This window comes from Phocoena phocoena, chromosome 13 (genome assembly GCF_963924675.1).
Source record: "Phocoena phocoena chromosome 13, mPhoPho1.1, whole genome shotgun sequence".
Classification (NCBI taxonomy): domain Eukaryota; kingdom Metazoa; phylum Chordata; class Mammalia; order Artiodactyla; family Phocoenidae; genus Phocoena; species Phocoena phocoena.
The window spans coordinates 88,502,824-88,521,403 of NC_089231.1; the positions used below are offsets into that span (position 1 = coordinate 88,502,824).

The 18,580-nt window shown below is 56.7% G+C and overlaps 1 protein-coding gene across 6 annotated transcripts in view; it reads right to left on the reverse strand.

Moving 5' to 3' along the window:
• The window catches only part of RIMBP2 (RIMS binding protein 2), a 53,453-nt gene that overhangs the window by 16,316 nt on the left and 18,557 nt on the right, over nucleotides 1–18,580 (reverse strand). For 4 of the 6 annotated variants that reach the window (XM_065889758.1, XM_065889756.1, XM_065889759.1 and 1 more), the window contains exons 6-12: nucleotides 18,352–18,503; nucleotides 16,918–17,379; nucleotides 14,919–15,062; nucleotides 12,170–12,328; nucleotides 6,982–7,099; nucleotides 1,094–1,278; nucleotides 185–353 (exon numbers count right to left, since the gene is read on the reverse strand). In XM_065889758.1, coding sequence (XP_065745830.1) covers nucleotides 185–353; nucleotides 1,094–1,278; nucleotides 6,982–7,099; nucleotides 12,170–12,328; nucleotides 14,919–15,062; nucleotides 16,918–17,379; nucleotides 18,352–18,503 — 1,389 coding nt within the window. Of the gene's footprint in view, nucleotides 1–184; nucleotides 354–1,093; nucleotides 1,279–6,981; nucleotides 7,100–8,631; nucleotides 9,328–12,169; nucleotides 12,329–14,918; nucleotides 15,063–16,917; nucleotides 17,380–18,351; nucleotides 18,504–18,580 lie in introns of all 6 variants that reach the window. The other 2 variants (XM_065889754.1, XM_065889755.1) reach the window with 1 other exon arrangement.

The following is an 18,580-nucleotide window of genomic DNA, read 5'->3' on the forward strand; positions in this document are numbered from 1 at the left end:
TGGGTTTTGCCCAAGAAAAGCCGATGGTTAACTCGGATTTCCCCTGACGCATGCAGGTGGTGCAGGTGGGATCCTGCACAGCACTGTCTCCTGCTCTGAGCTGGTGTTTTTGCTACGAAACCCTCAGGAGGGCAGGAGCCTCGCAGCCTACAGGTTCACGGGTGAGCAAGGGGTTGCCTCTTACCTATTTTCTCCACAGGTGTGTTCAGGGGGAGGAAGCCTTGTCTGAGGAGCTGCTCCATCACCTCTTCATCGTCTGCCTGGATTTCAGACACCATGTTACAAGGAATAAGGCCAAGCCGAGCGCAGGTTTCCCCGCGGTAGAATCCATCAGCATCTTTATCACCGTAAACCTGGAGCCGTGGGAAGAAGTTAAGGCATTGGGATGGGCTGGTTCAGAAATACATCAGCTCTACTCACGGTGGAGTCACACCTAGTCAGAAACAGACTTGAAGGACACTAAAACGACCGGCACATGGGTGTAAATGTGTACACGTAGCCCTCGCCCTATACATCTCTACCTCTAAGAACCTGTTTCTCCTCCAGGGTTTGGACAGCCCCTGGGCCTCCCATCAAGGAGGGGGGCTGCTAGCTGAGGCCAGGTGATGAGACCCCACCCCACTTAGAAGTGCAAATGGCTCGTCCTTAAGAAGACAGTGCCACTGTCGGATATTCTGGAAGTGAAAAAATCTCAACTAACAAAGAGATCCTGTGGGTACCATTCTGTGGGGTAAGCATCACCATCCTTTTATTTATTTATTTTTTTAATCACCATCCTTTAAAGGCCCCGTTTTATCAGACAAACATTAGGACCACTTTCAAAGGCGAGTTGTCAGTGCCCTTTTGGAAATTTGCAAACTTAGGACTCAAGGCTCTTTCCCCTCCCCTGGGGAGCGTCCTGCTTCTTCGTTCCGACTGCAGACTCAGGGCCCCCTCCTCTGCTGAGAGGAAGGGTGAACGTGGAATGCAAAAGAAAGCAGCTTGTCGTGTGATGTGTGAAGGAACTTGGGTCTGGCGAGAGCCCCTCCCCATCCTTCCCCCTTACTCCCCGCCCCCACCGTGCCCTCCCCATCGCCCCCAGCCATGCCCCCACCTTGATGATCTGCCCTTCTTTAAAGGGAAGCTCCTCTTCCGCAGCATCTGGGTTCGGGGACATGGTGAGGGGATCGTAGTCAAAAAGAGCCACAAAGATCCGAGGCGGGAGCTCTTCCGCCCCAGGGTCCGTCTCCGACTCGTCGTAGAAGTCTGGAGAAAGCCGGTTCCGCCCACCGTACTCATCTGGGAGCATGTGGGATAAAGGACAGGGTGCTAAGTAATTCCCGCGGCCACCCCCCAGCTTTACCCAGAAACATGAGCTGTTACAGGAAGTGTGCTTTTAGAAACGCCCACACTTTGGGAGGCTGTGGCGTTTTAACTTTCGTCTTTTTAAAAAAATGGGTAGCTTGGTATGCAGGCAGAAATGGATCATCTCAACAGAGATGGGTTTGACAAGCAAGTAACCAGCACACAACACAGGCACTAGCATGACCCTAGGTGTGCTGTGCGTGAAGACAGGGAGAGAGATAAAGGACTTTGTATCAAAGACCTCCCTGCAGGGCAGGCCTGAGCGCCAGGGGCGGCAGGTGGGCGGCCGCACAGGCCTGTTCAGGGGCCAGAGACCCGGAGCCCCTCTGTGTGTTTCCGTAACAGCCGAGCCAGAGTACCTGGACGCTGAAATGCATCTGTGTATTAGTCAAAGTTTGATATAGGTGACCAAGCTGCTCACTTAGCCCCAAATGCATTACAGCAAATTAATGACTTCCTAGCGGGATTGAGTTTCAAGTCTACCTACCGTTGAGCTTCTAAAGAGAATTCTTTTTGAAATCCTAACATATATGCATATGTATTATTAGATATCATCATACATATGCATATATCTCACTATATATGCATACATTTAAATATATACAGAGAGAATGAACATCTGCTAGTAAATTATACTGTTCTAACCACACAACAAGGGCTCAGAACACCAGCGTCTTTCCATGAGTGGCTGTGATGTCACTGCACTGTTTCCTCCAGAGAACATACACTAGAGGCTGTACGAGAATCAGACCTCACGGGGAGAGAACAGTGGCCTCCATGGAATGTGTCCATGGAAATCTGTCTTCGCAGGGACCAAAGTGGGCGACCGAGAGGTCCTTCTCTTTCTTGGTGGCAGGCTAGGCTCAAGGAAGAACTTATCTCCAGCTGCTGGTTTGACCTGGGAGTGGGCGCTCCCCCCTCTGCCCTGATGTGGAATGTCCTGGCCCGGGGTGGGAGGGGGTCTGTGTCAGGAAGGAGGAAGGGTCCGCACGCCATGTGCAAAGCCGGGGCTCATGACTGGCCCCTGTCGGCTCCCGAGGCCACCTGTGCTGCGAATAAGCATCGTCCTTTACAGGTGAACTACTTCCCTCACTACCTGACCAAGGGCACCGCTTCCACTGTCACTTCTACGGAGGAAAAGGGGGTCACCTATGGAACATACTTTACAGCTGTTCATCTTCTCCTTGCAGGGAAACCAGGGAGAAGAGTCTCCTTTCTAGAGGGCCAAGTTTTGTTTCTCTAGTTATTCATTTTTCTCATCTGGACACAGAGAGAATGCGTTCCATTTCCTTTTGCTCTACAAGGTCAGTAGCCAAAATAACTGGGGAAAATGGGGCGGGGAGGGGGGTGGAGACCTGCACAGTCGGTCAGCAAGAACAGAGTCCTCCTGAATGTGGCACTTCGTGTTTAGAATGGTATATACCCTCGGGCCTTTGCACCTGACAGGTAAGTAACTAGATAAATGCAAAGACCAAACATTACAGAGGAAGAAACCAAACCCAGTGAAATCCTCCTTTGGGGTCACTGATCAATGTTATGAGGCCTTCCTTAAGCTAATTATATGATTTAGAATTTATTAGATGTGGAGCTACATAATTTTTATCTTTTTAAATCAGAAGCGGCATTGTTTTCTTAATTTAGGAAACCCAGGGTATATTAAAAGTATAGTATATTTTAACTGTGAATGCGTTGCTTATTAAAAATATACTTAGGAAGCATATGGTCTATAGACTTAAGTTCCTCTGAGAAAGAAAATGGATGCTCTTGGAGTACGGCAGGTTTCTAAAGTATTAATCGCTGACATTTGCACAAGAAAAATATAACTGAACAGGTGAAACAGAGCAGGACGCTATGGTCCTTGCCCGCCCCGCCACGTCCTCCGCCTGCCTCCTGTCTGCGGAAAAGCTTTAGCCAAAGAATGACTTTAATCAGAGAAGTGAGAAAATGCGGAAGCAAAGGAAAACAAAGGAGACCAAATAATAGTAGTTCAGCATAATCGGGGACCTTCAGTTCCTCCTCAAGGGCTGTAGGTCATATCCTGGGCCGTGTCCTGGGAGCCGTCTTGTAGACACGGAAACCCACACCAGGTGGAGAAGTGAACTACACGATGACCAGGCTGTAGCCATGACATGAGCTGCCACAATTCCAGGACTGGCCTCAAGGAAATGGAAACAAGCCGACCCTGGAACTGAAGACTCATGGTGCCTAAAACCATCAAGATGACGCTGGTCAGACGACCGATGACCAGTTTCAAGATGCCTGTCGGGGCTGCCTGTGCCGGTTCTGCACGGAGCCCCCTCCCTCCGTCTATAAAAGCGCTTGCCCCCGACTGTCGGGGGAGGGGGGAGTCGGCCTTTGGACAGGTGTCCCCCGCCACCACCTGGTTGCCAGCTTCCAAAATAAAGCAAACTTTCCTTTCCACCAACCTGGCCTCTTTATTGGCTTTTGAGCAGCGAGCAGCCGGACCGCACCGCCGGTTACACAGGGACTAGATCTAGGACAACAGTCTGCTCACACGTCACTGACTGCTCACGCCCTAGGGTTTGGGGCCTGAGTCTCTTCTTGTTTGGTAGCTGCTGAACACGATTCACTTTTTTTTTTAAATATATAAATTAATTTATTTCTGGCCGCGTCGGGTCTTCATTGCTGTGCGCGGGCTTTCTCTAGTTGCGGCGAGCGGGGGCTACTCTTCGTTGGGGTGTGCAGGCTTCTCATCGCGGTGGCTTCCCTTGTTGCGGAGCACGGGCTCTAGGCGTGCAGGCTTCAGTAGTTGTGGCTCACAGGCTCAGTAGTTGTGGCTCGCGGGCTCCAGAGCGCAGGCTCAGTAGTCGTGGCGCACGGGCTTAGTTGCTCCGCGGCATGTGGGATCTTCCCGGACCAGGGCTCGAACCCGTGTCCCCTGCATTGGCAGGCAGATTCCTAACCACTGCGCCACCAGGGAAGTCCCATGACTCACCTTCGTCTTCTGAAATTGTAATAGGTTCTTCAGTCTGTGTATGTAGATATGTGTATGAATATATAAAGTATTTGATATTAATTACGCCTTTTACATGATTTCACGGATTTATTTAACATGTTTTGAATTCTATTATTAACAGACTTCTTGGTTAAGCTGTTACCACAGCACTACTCTGTTTCTGCCAACGTAGCGAGTGTGTTACCGACACTAAGACACGTGTGTAGTTTTCTGCATTCTCTACCTTAAGACAACGCTGACTGAGTGACTGTTAGAGACTCCGACGGGGAGGCTGTGGGTCCGCCGAGGTTTTCCTTTGCTCCCTGCCCAGCTGGGAATTTGCAGCACCGTTATTTTCAGCCCTAGGAGACCGGAGTAGGAGAGCCACGAGACGTCCTGCAGGGCACACCCCTGCTTGGTGCCGCGGCATTAACCTGCAGCCTCGGGAAGGGTGGCAGTTCACCTGATGAGCAGTCACCCACTAAAGTCACAGTCGAACGAGGACTCAGGCACCAAGCTCAACAGGAAGAACAGTCTTGAAATGGTCCCCACCTCGTTCCTCAAGACAGTCTCGACAAGTCATTTACTCTACAAGCCAGGAGCACCTACCTGACCTCCGTAATTGCTACAGGGGGAATTATACACACATCAGATGAAGCTCCGAGCGATGTGGCAGCGGTTCACAACGCTCGAAACCAGGGTGAGCTCAGCACACACAGAACGCGGCTGGTGCGTCTGCATGAGTGAAACCGGCGTTTTCCAGCTGATTTTGTTTATATTTTGGCCTATTTTGCTATTTTTCAGCTAAATGAATACGCTCCATGTTTTCAAAGGTCGGTTAACAGTCTGAAATTTTTTACTGATAAAAATAAAAACATTCTAGGGCTTCCCTGGTGGCACAGTGGTTGAGAGTCCGCCTGCCGATGCAGGGGACGCGGGTTCGTGCCCCGGTCCGGGAAGATCCCACGTGCCGCGGAGCGGCTGGGCCCCTGAGCCGTGGCCGCTGAGCCTGCGCGTCCGGAGGCTGTGCTCCGCAACGGGAGATGCCACAATGGTGAGAGGCCCGCGTACCGCAAAAAAGAAAAAGAAAAACAAAACAAAATAAAAACATTCTAAAAACTGTAAAGATGGAAAAGGAAACTTTTGTTTCCCTATTGTTTGGACTCTATGAGGAAGAAACGCCTGAAAGAAGGACAAAACTTCAGGGGATCTGTATTGCTGTATAAAGTCTTTAATTATTTTTGGCTGATGGAAACGATTGTCTTTTTTTTTTTTTTTTTTCAATACGCGGGCCTCTCACTGTTGTGGCCTCTCCCGTTGCGGGGCACAGGCTCCGGACGCGCAGGCTCAGCGGCCATGGCTCACGGGCCCAGCTGCTCCGCGGCACGTGGAATCTTCCCGGACTGGGGCATGAACTCGTGTCCCCTGCATTGGCAGGCGGACTCTCAACCACTGCGCCACCAGGGAAGCCCGGAAACGATTGTCTTTTAAATCTTAGCTATTTCAGTGTGATTGGGGCTGTGTTTTCAGGTGTCTGGACCTCCGTGGGTGGTTTTCCTTGAGCCCTGTCTTGCCAGATCAAGATGTTTTGCTCTCGTCTACTTCTGTTCCATGAGTGGGTCCCTTGCTTTGTTTCGCGTGTGCGTGTGTGTGTGTGTGTTCACACAAAGCTAGTTTATCTGTGCTGATTACCAGATTCCACTATCTTGTGCACGATACTTTGTGGAATTGTTTTGCCGGGGTTCATCCCAGTAGTAGAAAGATTCCCATCTGACCTTCAGCCACATTCCCCTCTTAGCGGATTGATTAGAATGGCTACAATGACAGCGGTCAGCACGGCTGGCTGAATTCCAAAAAGTAATTAAGAGGATGGAATTGGATGCCAGAGGATGACTCATGCACAAGGAGGTGACCAGATGGACGGGGTCAACACACAGGTCAGGGCACACATTCAGGCCTCCTGGCGTTTTCGTAACTTTCAACCCCAGTTGTCCAAGGGTTTCACGCATACAGATAACTCCCCATTGACTCAGGGCTTGTTTAGATATCTGGAGTTCGGCCACCATCCCCGCCTCTGCTGCTTTGACCATGAGCAACTCACGAGAGCACGACCTAGGAGGTGGGGAGGTGGCCCGTCACCATCTCTTCAGTGCCTATCATGGCAGCCTCTGCAGTGAAAAAAGAAAAACCGGTAGGGAGAAGACTGCCGTCGAAAGTCAAGATATCTTGAGAATACTTGAGAAAAACCGGTAGGGAGAAGACTGCCGTCGAAAGTCAAGATATCTTGAGAATACGTGAATTTCGGTTATATTTATCTTGTGCTGCTTCTGCCTTCTTCTGCCATAAATAACCGAGGGTGTTCTGTATTTAGTTGAAAATGCTATTCTTAATGACTTTGTTTTTTTCTCGGTACGCGGGGCCTCTCACTGCTGTGGCCTCTCCCGCTGCGGAGCACAGGTTCCGGACGCGCAGGATCAGAGGCCATGGCTCACGGGCCCAGCCGCTCCGCGGCACGGGGGATCCTCCCGGACCGGGGCACGAACCCGCGTCCCCTGCGTCGGCAGGCGGACTCTCAACCACTGCACCACTAATGACTTTGTAAAACTATTTATATGGAGGACCAAGCAGCCACGTGCCCTGTGCTTAAAAGAAAGAGGGAGGCCTCCATCAGGCCCACTAACCGGCAGACGGGACCATCACTGGCCGGGACCTGTGGCGGCTGGCACTGCCGTGGGGAAACCTCCGGCCCACGTGATCCACCCGATCAGCCCGTCCAGCAGTCACCGGGTTTCCTAAAATCTAAAGACAAAACAACAACACGGTCATAAGGCTTGCCAGCCGTGGGAAGGAAAGAATTGTCAGCCAAATCAATTCAACTTAGAAGCAGAAGCTCTAAAGGCAACTAAACTTAGCTTTTAACTGAAAGGTTAGCTGAATAACCTGGAAGAGGAAAAAGGGCTCACCCCAGGCACCCCGTCTTCTACAGCACAGGTGCTTTGCCGCATACAGGTAGGGGCGAGAGAGCATCCCTCGGGAGGCACCTTTCTGTTGCTGCTACTGCCGCCGAAGCCAAATCTTTTGAACCACAGTGAGAGTGGCTTAAAGACGACTCGTCACACCTTCGGCCCCTCTTTCCTAGTCTCAGCACAGCCCCTCCAGAGACCACAAAAGCGGGGGAAACACTGCGTTTCCAAATGTCCCGCTTGGGCAAAGGTGCATGTGAGGTTACCGAAAACTCAGAGACAGAAGTTGCTGTGTGTAATCAGCTTGGAAGCTCACGGCAACGTCGGCCCTAATCCAAAGACACCAATCACATTTCAGGGCTAACCTGAACGGTCCTCCTTTACGGATAAGTCTGCCTCTGATTCACACTACAGGTTTGCATCGCATCATATATGAGAATCAAAGCAAAACCTCCAGCTCACTTGTAATTTGAGTCAGGAAGTTTTCAGGGACACAGGGAAGGAACCGGGGTTGGGAGTGACGGAAATTAGTCTGTTACAGGCGGGGAACAGGGAGTGAGCTGCAGTTTGCTGGTGTCAGTGGGCTGTGGATCGGCGCCCTCTAGTGGACATATCACAAACTGCACCGGCTCAGACCCAGGGCCTGGAGCCCTGGGATGTCTCACCTGTGTTTTCATGGAAAAGTTCAGCATGACAGGAGCAAGTGTTCTGAAAAGAGGACACAATATAGAGATGAATGAAGCCTTTCTGAAGGAATCCCTACTCTTGAAAACCACTCACAAGCCTGGAAGACAAGGCAGGGGGATGGGTCTAGAGCTGATGATGGAAAAGTCATTCTGAAAACTGGTCGCAGGAAAGAAACCGGGGAAAAAAAAAAAAAAGAAAACCTTTGGAAACAGATGCAAAAATGGATCTCTTCAATCACTGTTCCCTATTTTTTTCAGTTATAGATGAAGGCCCAAACCAACCACAACCAAAAACCAAAACCACAACGAGAGAAAAACCTTCAGTAATACCGGTAAGTCATAAGTAAGTCGCCACGGTTCACTTTGCAAAGTATGTGTTGCCAAACGTTTGGAGAATCGTAGTTCAGCTAACCCTTAATTAAAATTTAGATTCAGTTGTCCTTTAATTAAAGCAGCCACGCTCATCACTGATTTGGGGGTAGGCGGTCATCATTCTAAAGCAAAGTAAAGAAGTCATCAGCGTGCTCCAGACTGGGAAGCTGCACAGATCAAAGATGCATGGAAAATGCAAGAGAGCCGGCAGAGAGCGTGCCCGGGATGGACACCAAAATAAAAGAAGGTGAAACAATGAAAACGGATTGGTTTGGCAAGCGGATGTGAGCGGGAGGTTTACTTCACACACCAAAGGACCGTCTGCAACCCGGGGAGGAGGCTGGGCGTGTCGGGCACTGGCCCTACTGTCGGACATTTTTATGCTTTTCTTCCAGACATCCCGGAAGTCCTCCTGGCCCGCGGGCTCGCCCCAGCTGCACTTGCTGGGGATGGACCGCTCCGGGCTCGGGCGGGCCTCACTGCTGCTGACGACATGGCCGGGCTCCGCTGGCTCCCCGACATCTTCTTCGACGCTTATCTGCCGGGTCAGCGTCCGGCGCCGGGCCAGCAGGGGCCTCAGGCTCCTCCTACAGGGACAGTGCCCGGGGCCGGGGCTGCACTGGGCAGCGGGGCTTCTGAACCTAAACCGTATCTCCTCCTCTTCGCTCCCACAGTCCAGGCCGCTGTCCGGGCTCCTGGTGGCCGAGCGGCTGAACCGACAGCCTCTGTTTTCGAACACGAAGTCCTCGGCCTGGGGGCCCCTGGGTCTGGCAGGGACCCGGGAGCCAAGCGGGGCCCCGTGCCCCCTGCAGGGCCTGGCGGGCTTGGGCTCTCTGGCCAGCCGGGTCCGGGCCCTGAAGCCCTGCTTGTACAAGAGCTCACAGGGCTCTCCATCCTCCTCGGCTACTTCGGGGACACTGAAAAGCTCCTTACTGCGCTGAGCCTTTTGGGGACACTCGGGCAGCTCCAAGAAAGCACGTTCAGTGGTCCTATTCTCAGAGCACTCCTTAAGGGGGTGGTGTGTTAGAACAGGTGCCGGGAGTCAGGGTGTGATCAGATATGAAGTGGGGCAGAGGGAAGGAAAGAAAATACAGACAGAATTAGTCTCCGAGGCCATGAGGGACAGAAAGCATGCTTGTAGTCGTGGCGGGAGGGGAGCGGGGGGGAGGGCAGATGGCATGCTCTGGCCAGGGCTCTGGAATGAGAACAGAACGGGTTAGATGGATGGGGCCGGAGCAGGTGGGGGTGGGCAGAGTGCACGCAGAGCGGCCTGACACCCTCAGGACCAGCCATGCAGCCCCAACAAGGGAAGAGTGGCAGCTGGGCCGCGGGTTAGACGGATGGGGCCGGAGCAGGGGGGCTGGGCAGAGCGCACGCAGAGTGACCTGACGCCCTCAGGACCAGCCATGCAGCCCCAGCAAGGGAAGAGTGGCAACTGGGCCGCGGGCGCAGGGAGGATGGTGGCAGGAGGCCTCGTGCTGACTGAGGCGCTAGGATCTGTGACGCGGCTACACCCAGAGGCAGGGACGTCTGAGCCCGCTGGCTGCACCTTCAGAAACTCGGAAGGCAGCTGCCGTGGGCCGCCGGCAACTGGAGATGATTCACAAAACGGGGACCCCAACCTGGCCACGCCACTGGACTCTGCACGTCCATCTAAGCTCTCAGCACCCTCTGAAACCTGTCCTCGTGCGCAGTAACCTACGGCCTCTCTCCCTGGCTCAGATCTCAGGCTGTGAACACGGGGACCTCGGCACCGGGCACCCCGAAGTCACGGCTCTGGGGACGGTCTTGCTCTGTCCGTGTCTGCAAAGGCTGCCTGTCTCTCTGCCAGACCCCGGACCTCGAGGCCCCCAGCGAGGAGCCGCGTCCCCGCCAGTATGGTGGCTGGCCCACCCAGAGGGGCCTAATGGACATCGAGGGGCGGACACCCCACGGCCCCCGTCCCGGATATGGGTCTCTCTCCGGATTTGCCCTCAGCCCCCTCCTCTGGTCCCGCTGAACCGGCCCGCTGGGCGCCCCTCCCGGGACACTCCAGCGACTCCACGAAGCCGTAAGCCCACCGTCTGCCCCGCCACGGGCCTCCCGGGGGTGCGCGTTGAAGACGCCTCCGCGGGGGAGCATCGGATTTGCTTCCCTGCCCCCTAGCCCGCCGGCCTGTGCGCCCCTCGCACACCGGGACCTGGCGGGGTCGACCCAGGGCCGCGTCTGCCGCGGGTCTGGAGCCCACGAGGGATAGGCGAGGAGGGCGTGGCACACGCTTCGCTCATTTGCTCACGAGCGCCCCACGGAGGCCGTCTACTCCGGGGAACACGGAGGTGGAGAGGGAGAGCAAGGAAGCAGCAACTCAGCCCCGGGCGCCAAGCGGGGCGCACGTGAGCCAACGGGGCTGCCACGTGGGAAGGTGAGCCCGCGGGCCGGATCCCCAAGCTAAGTCTTGGAATTTCTGAAAAGAAACCAGAAGTCCAGATCGCTGAACTTGCCCTCTGGGCCTCCTCCCCGGGGGACACGGTGACCTTTGGTTTCTCTGCTAACGCGCGGCGCATTAAGTACCATCCCAGAAGCGTCATGGGGGAGGGAGGAGAGGGGAAGCAGACGAGCTTCGCCGGCCCAGCTCGTGGGGAAGCATAGGGAGCGGGTCAGGCTGGACCGCGGGCAGCTTGGGACCTTCCTCCGCCAAGAAAGGTCACGGTGAATCCTGCTGGACGGCGGCCCGGGGCAGGGAGGAGGGGGGCCGGTGGGGAGAGCAGGAGCTGCAGCCGCGCGGGGTTTGCACCGGCACCCGCAGGTTCTCCAGCGACAGCGTCTCCGGGGCCCTGCGGGGGGCCTCTGCGGGGGGCGGGGGGGCTCTGCGGGGAGCTCGTCAGGCAGCCTGGTCTATGCAAGCGGGCACTGAGCGGGCCGTCAGATCTGGGTGTTGCCTTCCGTCCACCATTCAAAATGCGTGGCTCTGTGTTCCCAGAGGAAGGCCGGGGTCGGGCGCGGTTTTTCTCTCCGAGGCCTTTTTCACGTGAAAACCCCACAGCGGCCCGACCAGCTCTCCGGCCCTTTGTGTGTCTCCCGCGCTGGGCTGGGAGCAGCTGGAGGTCGGAGGTCACGTCCATCCTCATACCCCAGCCTGGCGGAGGGCCTGGCGCACAGGGGCGACCAGCTCGTGCCGAGTGAACAGATGCTTGCCTGGAACGGGCAGCGGCAGCAGCAGGACGGCTCCTGGTGCGTCCTGGGGCCTGGAGCGCGATCTCGGTCAAGGTGACCCCCCCGTCAAACCCTTGGCTGACGGCTACGCCAGAGGCAGAAGCAGAGGGTGCCGGGGGCCCAGGTGGGGGGTGTCTGAGAAGGGGCTGGTGTGTGGACCCCGCTGTCCTCCAGGAGGGAGGACCCTCGTCTGACCTCCTCTGACAGCCCCTCTCCCTGGCCCTCCCGCGGTCCAGCAGCGTCCACCTCGGTTGAGAATCTTTGCGCGACTCGCTCCCAGTCTCCAGTCTGCCTCGGAGGCGGACTCGCGCCCTCCCAGCCCCTGCCCCTCTGCGGATGGCCACAGAAGCCAGGGCTTTGGCAGGGCGGGAATCTTCTTTGTTCTATTCTTTCCGATTCAGTTCTTGGTGCAGAGCTGGGTGCCCCTGGGGGTGCCCAGTGGATTCTCCCAGACTCCTTCACCCAGAATTTGGGGAAAGAGGAGGGACAGGAGACCCCGAGCGCAGACTCAACAGTGAGCGAAGCCCATGCGAACCTGTGGACTCTGCTTGCAGGGCCAGGTGCTGCCTCTGGAGCCAGCCTCGTGGCCTGGCAAAGGGACAGGGATGGGGCGGCTGTGGGGACGGCGGGGAGGGGCCCGGCGCCCCGGCACTGACCTTGAGGGCACTGCGGGCCGCGCCGCCGGGCCGCCTCCGGGCCGTGTCCTCCAGCTGCATCTCCGAGCAGAGTTCTTCCTCGTCTTCCTCCATGATGTCCGAGAGGTCGGACCCCCGGCTGCTCTCCGTGTGGTACTCGTCTCCATGGCAACAGTGCGGCTGGGCAGGAGAAGGGGATGCAGATGGAGGGGCAGCTCCAGCACGTGGGAGTACCCAGGGCCCCTCCTGGCTGGCCCTCCCCTGCTCTGCCCACTTCTGAGCTCAGAGTCGTGTCCGGGTGTCTGGGTGAGAGGCGCTCACCCCAGAGGTGAGGGAACCACAGTCCCCAAGCCCACGGCGAGCTGGGATGGCAGACAGAGGACCAGCCCAGGCCCTCCAACTCTAAATCCGGACGGGGGCAGGCAGAGACCCCTTGGGCTCTTGGCAGGACAGAATGCCAGGGGGCTCACAAGACACACAGGAAAACATTGCTTTTCTGGGTACCGTCAGCCTCTCCAACTGAGTGGCTAGACAACGGCTCAAGCGACAGGTCGTAAACTCAGGTGGCAGCCTGACTCGAGGCCCCCCGTGAGCGTGTACGTTGCATCTAGGGTCAGGGGGCAGAGAGTCCTGGGTGGCAGGCAAGTGGGTACAAATGCACCATTAAGGGCGCCTAAGAGTTTTAAGAAAACCGTGCAGTCTGAAATTCACACACGTGCACGCACTGGGCTGTCAAAGAACAGCCCAGTCCGGGCGGGGTGGGACCCCCCACTGTGTGGTGTGCCCACTCTGTGCCCAGTTTGGTCACTGACACCGGAGAAGGCCCGCTGCTGGGGGTGCTTGGGGAGGAGTCTGGGGACGGCGGAAAAGGGTCAGCAGAAGAGCAAGGAAGAGTAGCTTGCTAACATGTAAACCGAACCACCAGCAGCCCTGATGGGGTCTGGGGATTTGGGGGCTGGTCCAATTCAGTGGTCCCATTCCCACCCTCAAAGCAAGTGCCCATTATTCAGCGTCTCGAGTATTTGCAGCAACTCAAACTGCACACCCTGCGAGCTCAGATTTATGAACCCCAAACATGCATAAAGCTATTTTGTTTCTGCTGGATGGCGTCCATTAAGAGCAATTTCTTTATTCTCCTGGTGGGCGACCACACAAGTGCCTTTAATAGCATCTCGAGACATGTTTATTAAAAATACCCCAGTTTCAATCACTCCCCTAGATAAAGACGTGTCAGCACGTGAGTGGCACTAAGTTCCTGGCCCGCTGATGGGAAGGCAGCGTGAGTGCCCAGGCTGGGGGTCCCGACCCAGCCCAGCCCTCAGTGAAGTGGCCCAGATGCTCTCAACCTGAGAAGTCTGTGTGTCAGCATTTGAGCTGCTCCAGCCCTAATTCTTTCAATCAGGCACTGCAGAGAAGACGTAAAAGTGAACTGATTTTAAATGAATAAACAAAGATCAGGTTGGTTTGAAAGAGGTCTCCCCAAGGCAGATGGGAAGGAACTCTCCTCGAAAACACAATCTCACGGGATTCAAACCCGATGATGAGTTAGCAATAAACCCATGGGATGGAAGGAGGTGTCTGCTGTTTGCCAAATACATCATGGATAAGCCATTCCTAGGACTCCTATTCCTCTCTTCTGCCCAGTGAGATGTCACGGGGAGTCTTGATGGAGCTTCTGGAAAAGATTTTTCTACCAGTTAAAAGAGATGTGCCTGCCTGAGAAGAAAGCCCCCCTCCTTTTTCCCTTCCCTCCCTCCCTCCCTTCCTCCCTTCATTCCTTCCTTCTTGGGGTGCTGTCATATGAAAGTGTGACGGCTGGAGCAATGGCAGCCACTTTGTAACCATGAGAGAAAGGCTAAAAGAATGGAAGATTCAGAACCTAGAGCCAGGACACCACTGAGCAGCTGAATCAACCTTGCAGCCTCCTACCTGAGACTTCCTGCGATGTGGGAGAATGAAATGTCTTTGTTACCTTAAGTCACTATTAGTTGGGCATTCTATTTCTTGTGTTTAAATGAATGCAGATAGAATTACTTTAATCTTTTAGATAAAGAACCTGATGGTTGGAGAAGCTGAGTCACTTGCCTCCTACTAGCAGTGACAGAGCCAGGAAATGAGTCCAAGTCTGTGAGATTCCAAGGCCCCTTCCTGGCTAGGTTGTGACACTGCCTTGCTGCAGAGCTGTGTGTTGAGGGGGCTGGAGGATCTGACATCTGAGGGGTCTTCAAGCTCTGACATCTCAAGATCTCAGGACTCTCCAGGCCCCACTCTTCCTGTTGCCCAGACTTAGGTCTTGACACCATTAAAGGACATTCCCATTAGAATATGCATAATCGGAAATTGGAGACCAAACCCACACTGGATGGATTTGTCACTTGTGAGCCCGGTCTGGGACAAGAAGCCCTGACATTTCTGTCCCTCCAAGGGTGGGACGCTGACCGTTTAATTTCTGAATCTCCCATGATGCTTATCACTTAGCAGACGCTCATCACACATCTGCCTGATGAACGAAAGTAAAGAAACGAACGGTAGGTTTTGCCTAAACTGAGACCAGGCGGTTACCTGGAGGCTCACCTGAAACACAAAATCAGCCCATGAACGGATACTCACACAGGGCAGTCAGGGAGGGCAAAAACCTCACATTCCGACTTTTGAAACTGTCCCCCAGTGAGGTCACAAATGCGCAGGCACTGTACAATCTACACTTCCCAATGGACTGTGACTGCTGTCACCCGGGACTTGGGGCCGTGCACCCAGGAGCTGCACTCACCGGCTTGCCTAGCTCCGAGCCTTTCAGAAACTCGTCCACCGACGCGCCCCTCCTCTTGGCGTCGGGGGACTCGTAGCTGTCTTCCTCGTCCGAGTTTGCGTACTGCCCACTGCTCCTGTCCAGGAAGACGCTCCTTTTCTCTAGCTTGGAAGAGAAGAGGGGAGGTGTCAGGGCAGAGGCCGCCTGGCCCTGGGGGCCAGGCCCCACAGGGCTCCATCCTTTCCTCTGCCTCCTCGGAGCCACTGTGTGAAGGGACTTGGGGTGAGTGACCCGCACAGGCTGGCAGGCATTTTCTGATGCTGCCCTGGGTGCCCGCCGCCCCTCCCATGCCCACCAGAACTAGCTCCTGCCTTTGCAGGAGGTAACGCGTGGGTGCTGAGGAAAGGCTCCTCTCCCTCTGTTTGCCACCCTGGCCCGGCTGTTAATGTGATCAATTAACCTTTTCTTGAGTATGGAAGCTCAGAGGTTTGCTTTCTCTCCACACCTTCTGAAAGGGGAAGGCAGGCCGGGGGGAGGTGGGGAGGTGGCGGCTGTCCCAGGCATTCCTGGGCCCAGCCTCTGGCTCCAGCCTGCTCTCGGGGGTCCTGTCTGGGAGCTCAGGGTGGTGGGATGCGTGGCTGCTACCCGAGAAGGCGGGGAGGGGGTGCAGAGCTCCCCCCCCCCAGCCCCTTCCTACACCAAAGCACCTGGGCTTCTGCTTTGCGGGACATCAGGGCGGAGTGCCAGGGTGCCCGTAATAAACGTCCACATTCTGAGGCATTTCCTTTAGTCAAGGGTACAAACTGCTGTGTAACTATTAACAAATCGGGAGATTCCACAAAAAGCCTGGATTTCCAGTTTCTCAACAGGCACTGAAGTGCTGTCACGGTACCTCTTACCCCTCCCTGTTGCCTGGCCGTGGCCTGCCTACCTCAGCTCTGACCTCTAGGGGTCTGGCCTCTCCTCAAGTTCCTGACCCAGCCTCCAGCCCGGAGGGGGCCTGGCCCAGACCCTGGGATGCCCAGGAAGTGAGGGTCTCCCGGCATCGGCATGGATGCCTCCACCTGCATCTCAGAGAAGGCACTGCCAGGGGTTGCCGTCCTGGAGAGACCCCCGTGGGCTGACTGGGCAGAGCTGAGAAGACCACTGACCACCACTGTCCCCTCTGCCAGGGCCCTAACCTCGGGCTTGCAGCAGACAAGCTGGGCGCCCTGGTAGACAAACGCGCCCAAGGGAGAAAGATGGGGGTTTGGCCCAGGCAGGGAGGGGCCCGCGGCCTAGCCCAGGTCCACACCCTCCTCTCCGGTATCACCTCACGGCTGCTTCTTACAATGTCTCGGCTCATTGCACGTTTCCTCTGGGCCGTGGCCACACGGTCACGCAAGTACTCATCCCCACAGTCCAGGCGATTTCTAGCGATAGGCATGCAAATGTATTTACGTGCATGCATTTCTATGTGTAGGTATCTATGTATACATACGTGTATATAAATGTGTGCGTGCATGTATGTACACACACGTACGTACATATGTCTATCCGTGTGTATACACACACACACAGGCACATACCCACACGCGCAAACACACACACACAGCTAGAAGTCTGAAGTGAGCCAGCCAGGTGATCCTCGTTTAGGAAGATGTGCCCCAAGCCCACTCCCAGGAGGCACCTCTCAGACCCCTGGACACAGACCAGTGCCTGGTTAGCGGGGTGTTAGCTCGTCTGCTAAGCCAGGCCGGTGGATAACCCTTTCCTCTGGTTATCTGGGTCCGTATCTACGCAATGGAAACACACGTTGATTCCGACAGGCTCAGGCCTGGAATGCAGTCCTAGGGGAAAACTGGCGGATGAACACGGCATCCTTCTCCCCACGTCAAGGCCCCCACTCTGGGTGCTGAGTGTTCGGGGCGCGTCTCCCCGCCGACTCGGGGTGCCGATGGAAGGTCCCATCCCCGCTGGGCTGCAGGGACGGACCGCACGGCACGGGCAGCGGTACCGGCGAGGAAACGCCCAGCCTTACCCTGCTGCTCTCAGCCACCCTCTGCGCGGCTTCCCGGGCCATGGCCTTGGCGACGGAGGTGGAGACCGGGGCGCCCTGCGGCTGCGGAAGGATGCGGCTGGGCGAGGGCGACCGCCGCCCGGGGCCCGAGCCCTGCAGGCCGGGCGGCTCCAGCAGGTGCCCGTGGGCCGGAGCAGGCGCCCGGCCGAGCTCCCAGGCCTCATGCGCCGCGGCGTGCGGACCCAGGTGTTCATCTTTGGTATCGGGGGCTCCGGCACTTGCTAATGGCTTCGGTGTGGGAGCAGTTCTCAGGTGGGGGGCAGGAGGCACCAGGAGGTCGGGGGGGATGGCGGCGGCGGCAGAGTCTACGGACTCGCCCTGGGCGGAGAGGGTCCGCACGGTCACACCCTTGGCTTCGAGGCTCCGCAGCCGCACCAGCTCCACGGCCGTGCTGTCCGCCGTGGGAGAGATGATCTCAGCTACCTGCGCGCAGAGAGAGCGGGGTCAGGGGTCAGGGGTCGCCCGGGCGCCTCTCCAGCAGCCAGGACTCTGGGCCCCGCCTACATCCAGCTCAAACCACACCGCCCCGCCCGGAAACCTCTCTAGGCGGCAGCCCCGCCTCCCGCCCGGTGGAGGCCTGCGGGCACCGCTGAGCACACCCTCTTCTTCCGCGTCCACAGCCAATCCGGGAGCAGACGCGGGGGCCGTAGAGCAATCAGAACGCCGGGCGTGTTACTGCCAAAGCGTGGCCCCAGGGAGGTGCCGGCAGAGGCCAAAACGGGCTTCCGGCCGTGGTGGACACGTGACTGCGGCCCCTCCGGGCCCTGCCTGCTGGGCTTCTTTCTGCGGGGAGCGGGGAGGAGAGAGGGCCGTGCAGCGGCCGCTCTCACGGGGCGAGCTGGGACACCGCCCCGCGTCTGATGCAGCAGCCCTGGCCCTGGGGCTGCGGGGAACACGGTGGGGAGTGGAGAGCAGGCAGAAGCTTGCTCCAGCCCCGCCTCCCAAGGGCAGCCGTGTCTGTTTCCTGTGCCCGGACCTGCTGGGGCTTGAGATTGCGGGCTCCCCTACAGCGGGCATTAACACTTCCCTGCAGCGTTTCCGGGGCATTTGGACTACCGTCTCGCCAAGAATCGGTTTGGTGGAGTCTACTGAGTGGGCCCTGATATCGTGGGGCTCGAAAGATGTGAATTTTTGGTACCCAGGGGAGAACAAGAAAGGTCCGGGGCAGGACAGGTAGTCACTGCGGGAGGAGAGCAGAGAGCACTCTGGGAAGGAGGACTGCGCAAAAAGGATGGAATTCTCCGTGTCCTGCAGCCGAGCCCGGGATGGCGGCGCAGGGGGTGCTTAAGTAGCTGCTGGTGGGTCTTGGGGGCTGAGGAGAGAGGGAGAGTCGCGCGTCACTGAGCGGAGAGTGCTGGGGTCTCTGGGGCGAGCACTGCCCCCGCAAGGACTCACCCTCTGCCCTTTGGCATACACGCCGTAGCCGGTGACGTTGGCTCCATTGGACAGCCCCGTGGCCGTCAGCACGGGCGGCTTCCAGGAGACCTGGACAGTGGCTGGGGTGGCCGCGGCCTGGACGGCAATGTCCTGGGGAGGGGCGGGAGGACCTGGGGGACAGAGCAGAGGAGCTTTCAGGACGCGGCCCTCTGGCAGAAGAGCTGCTACCACGCCCGGCTGGGGGCGC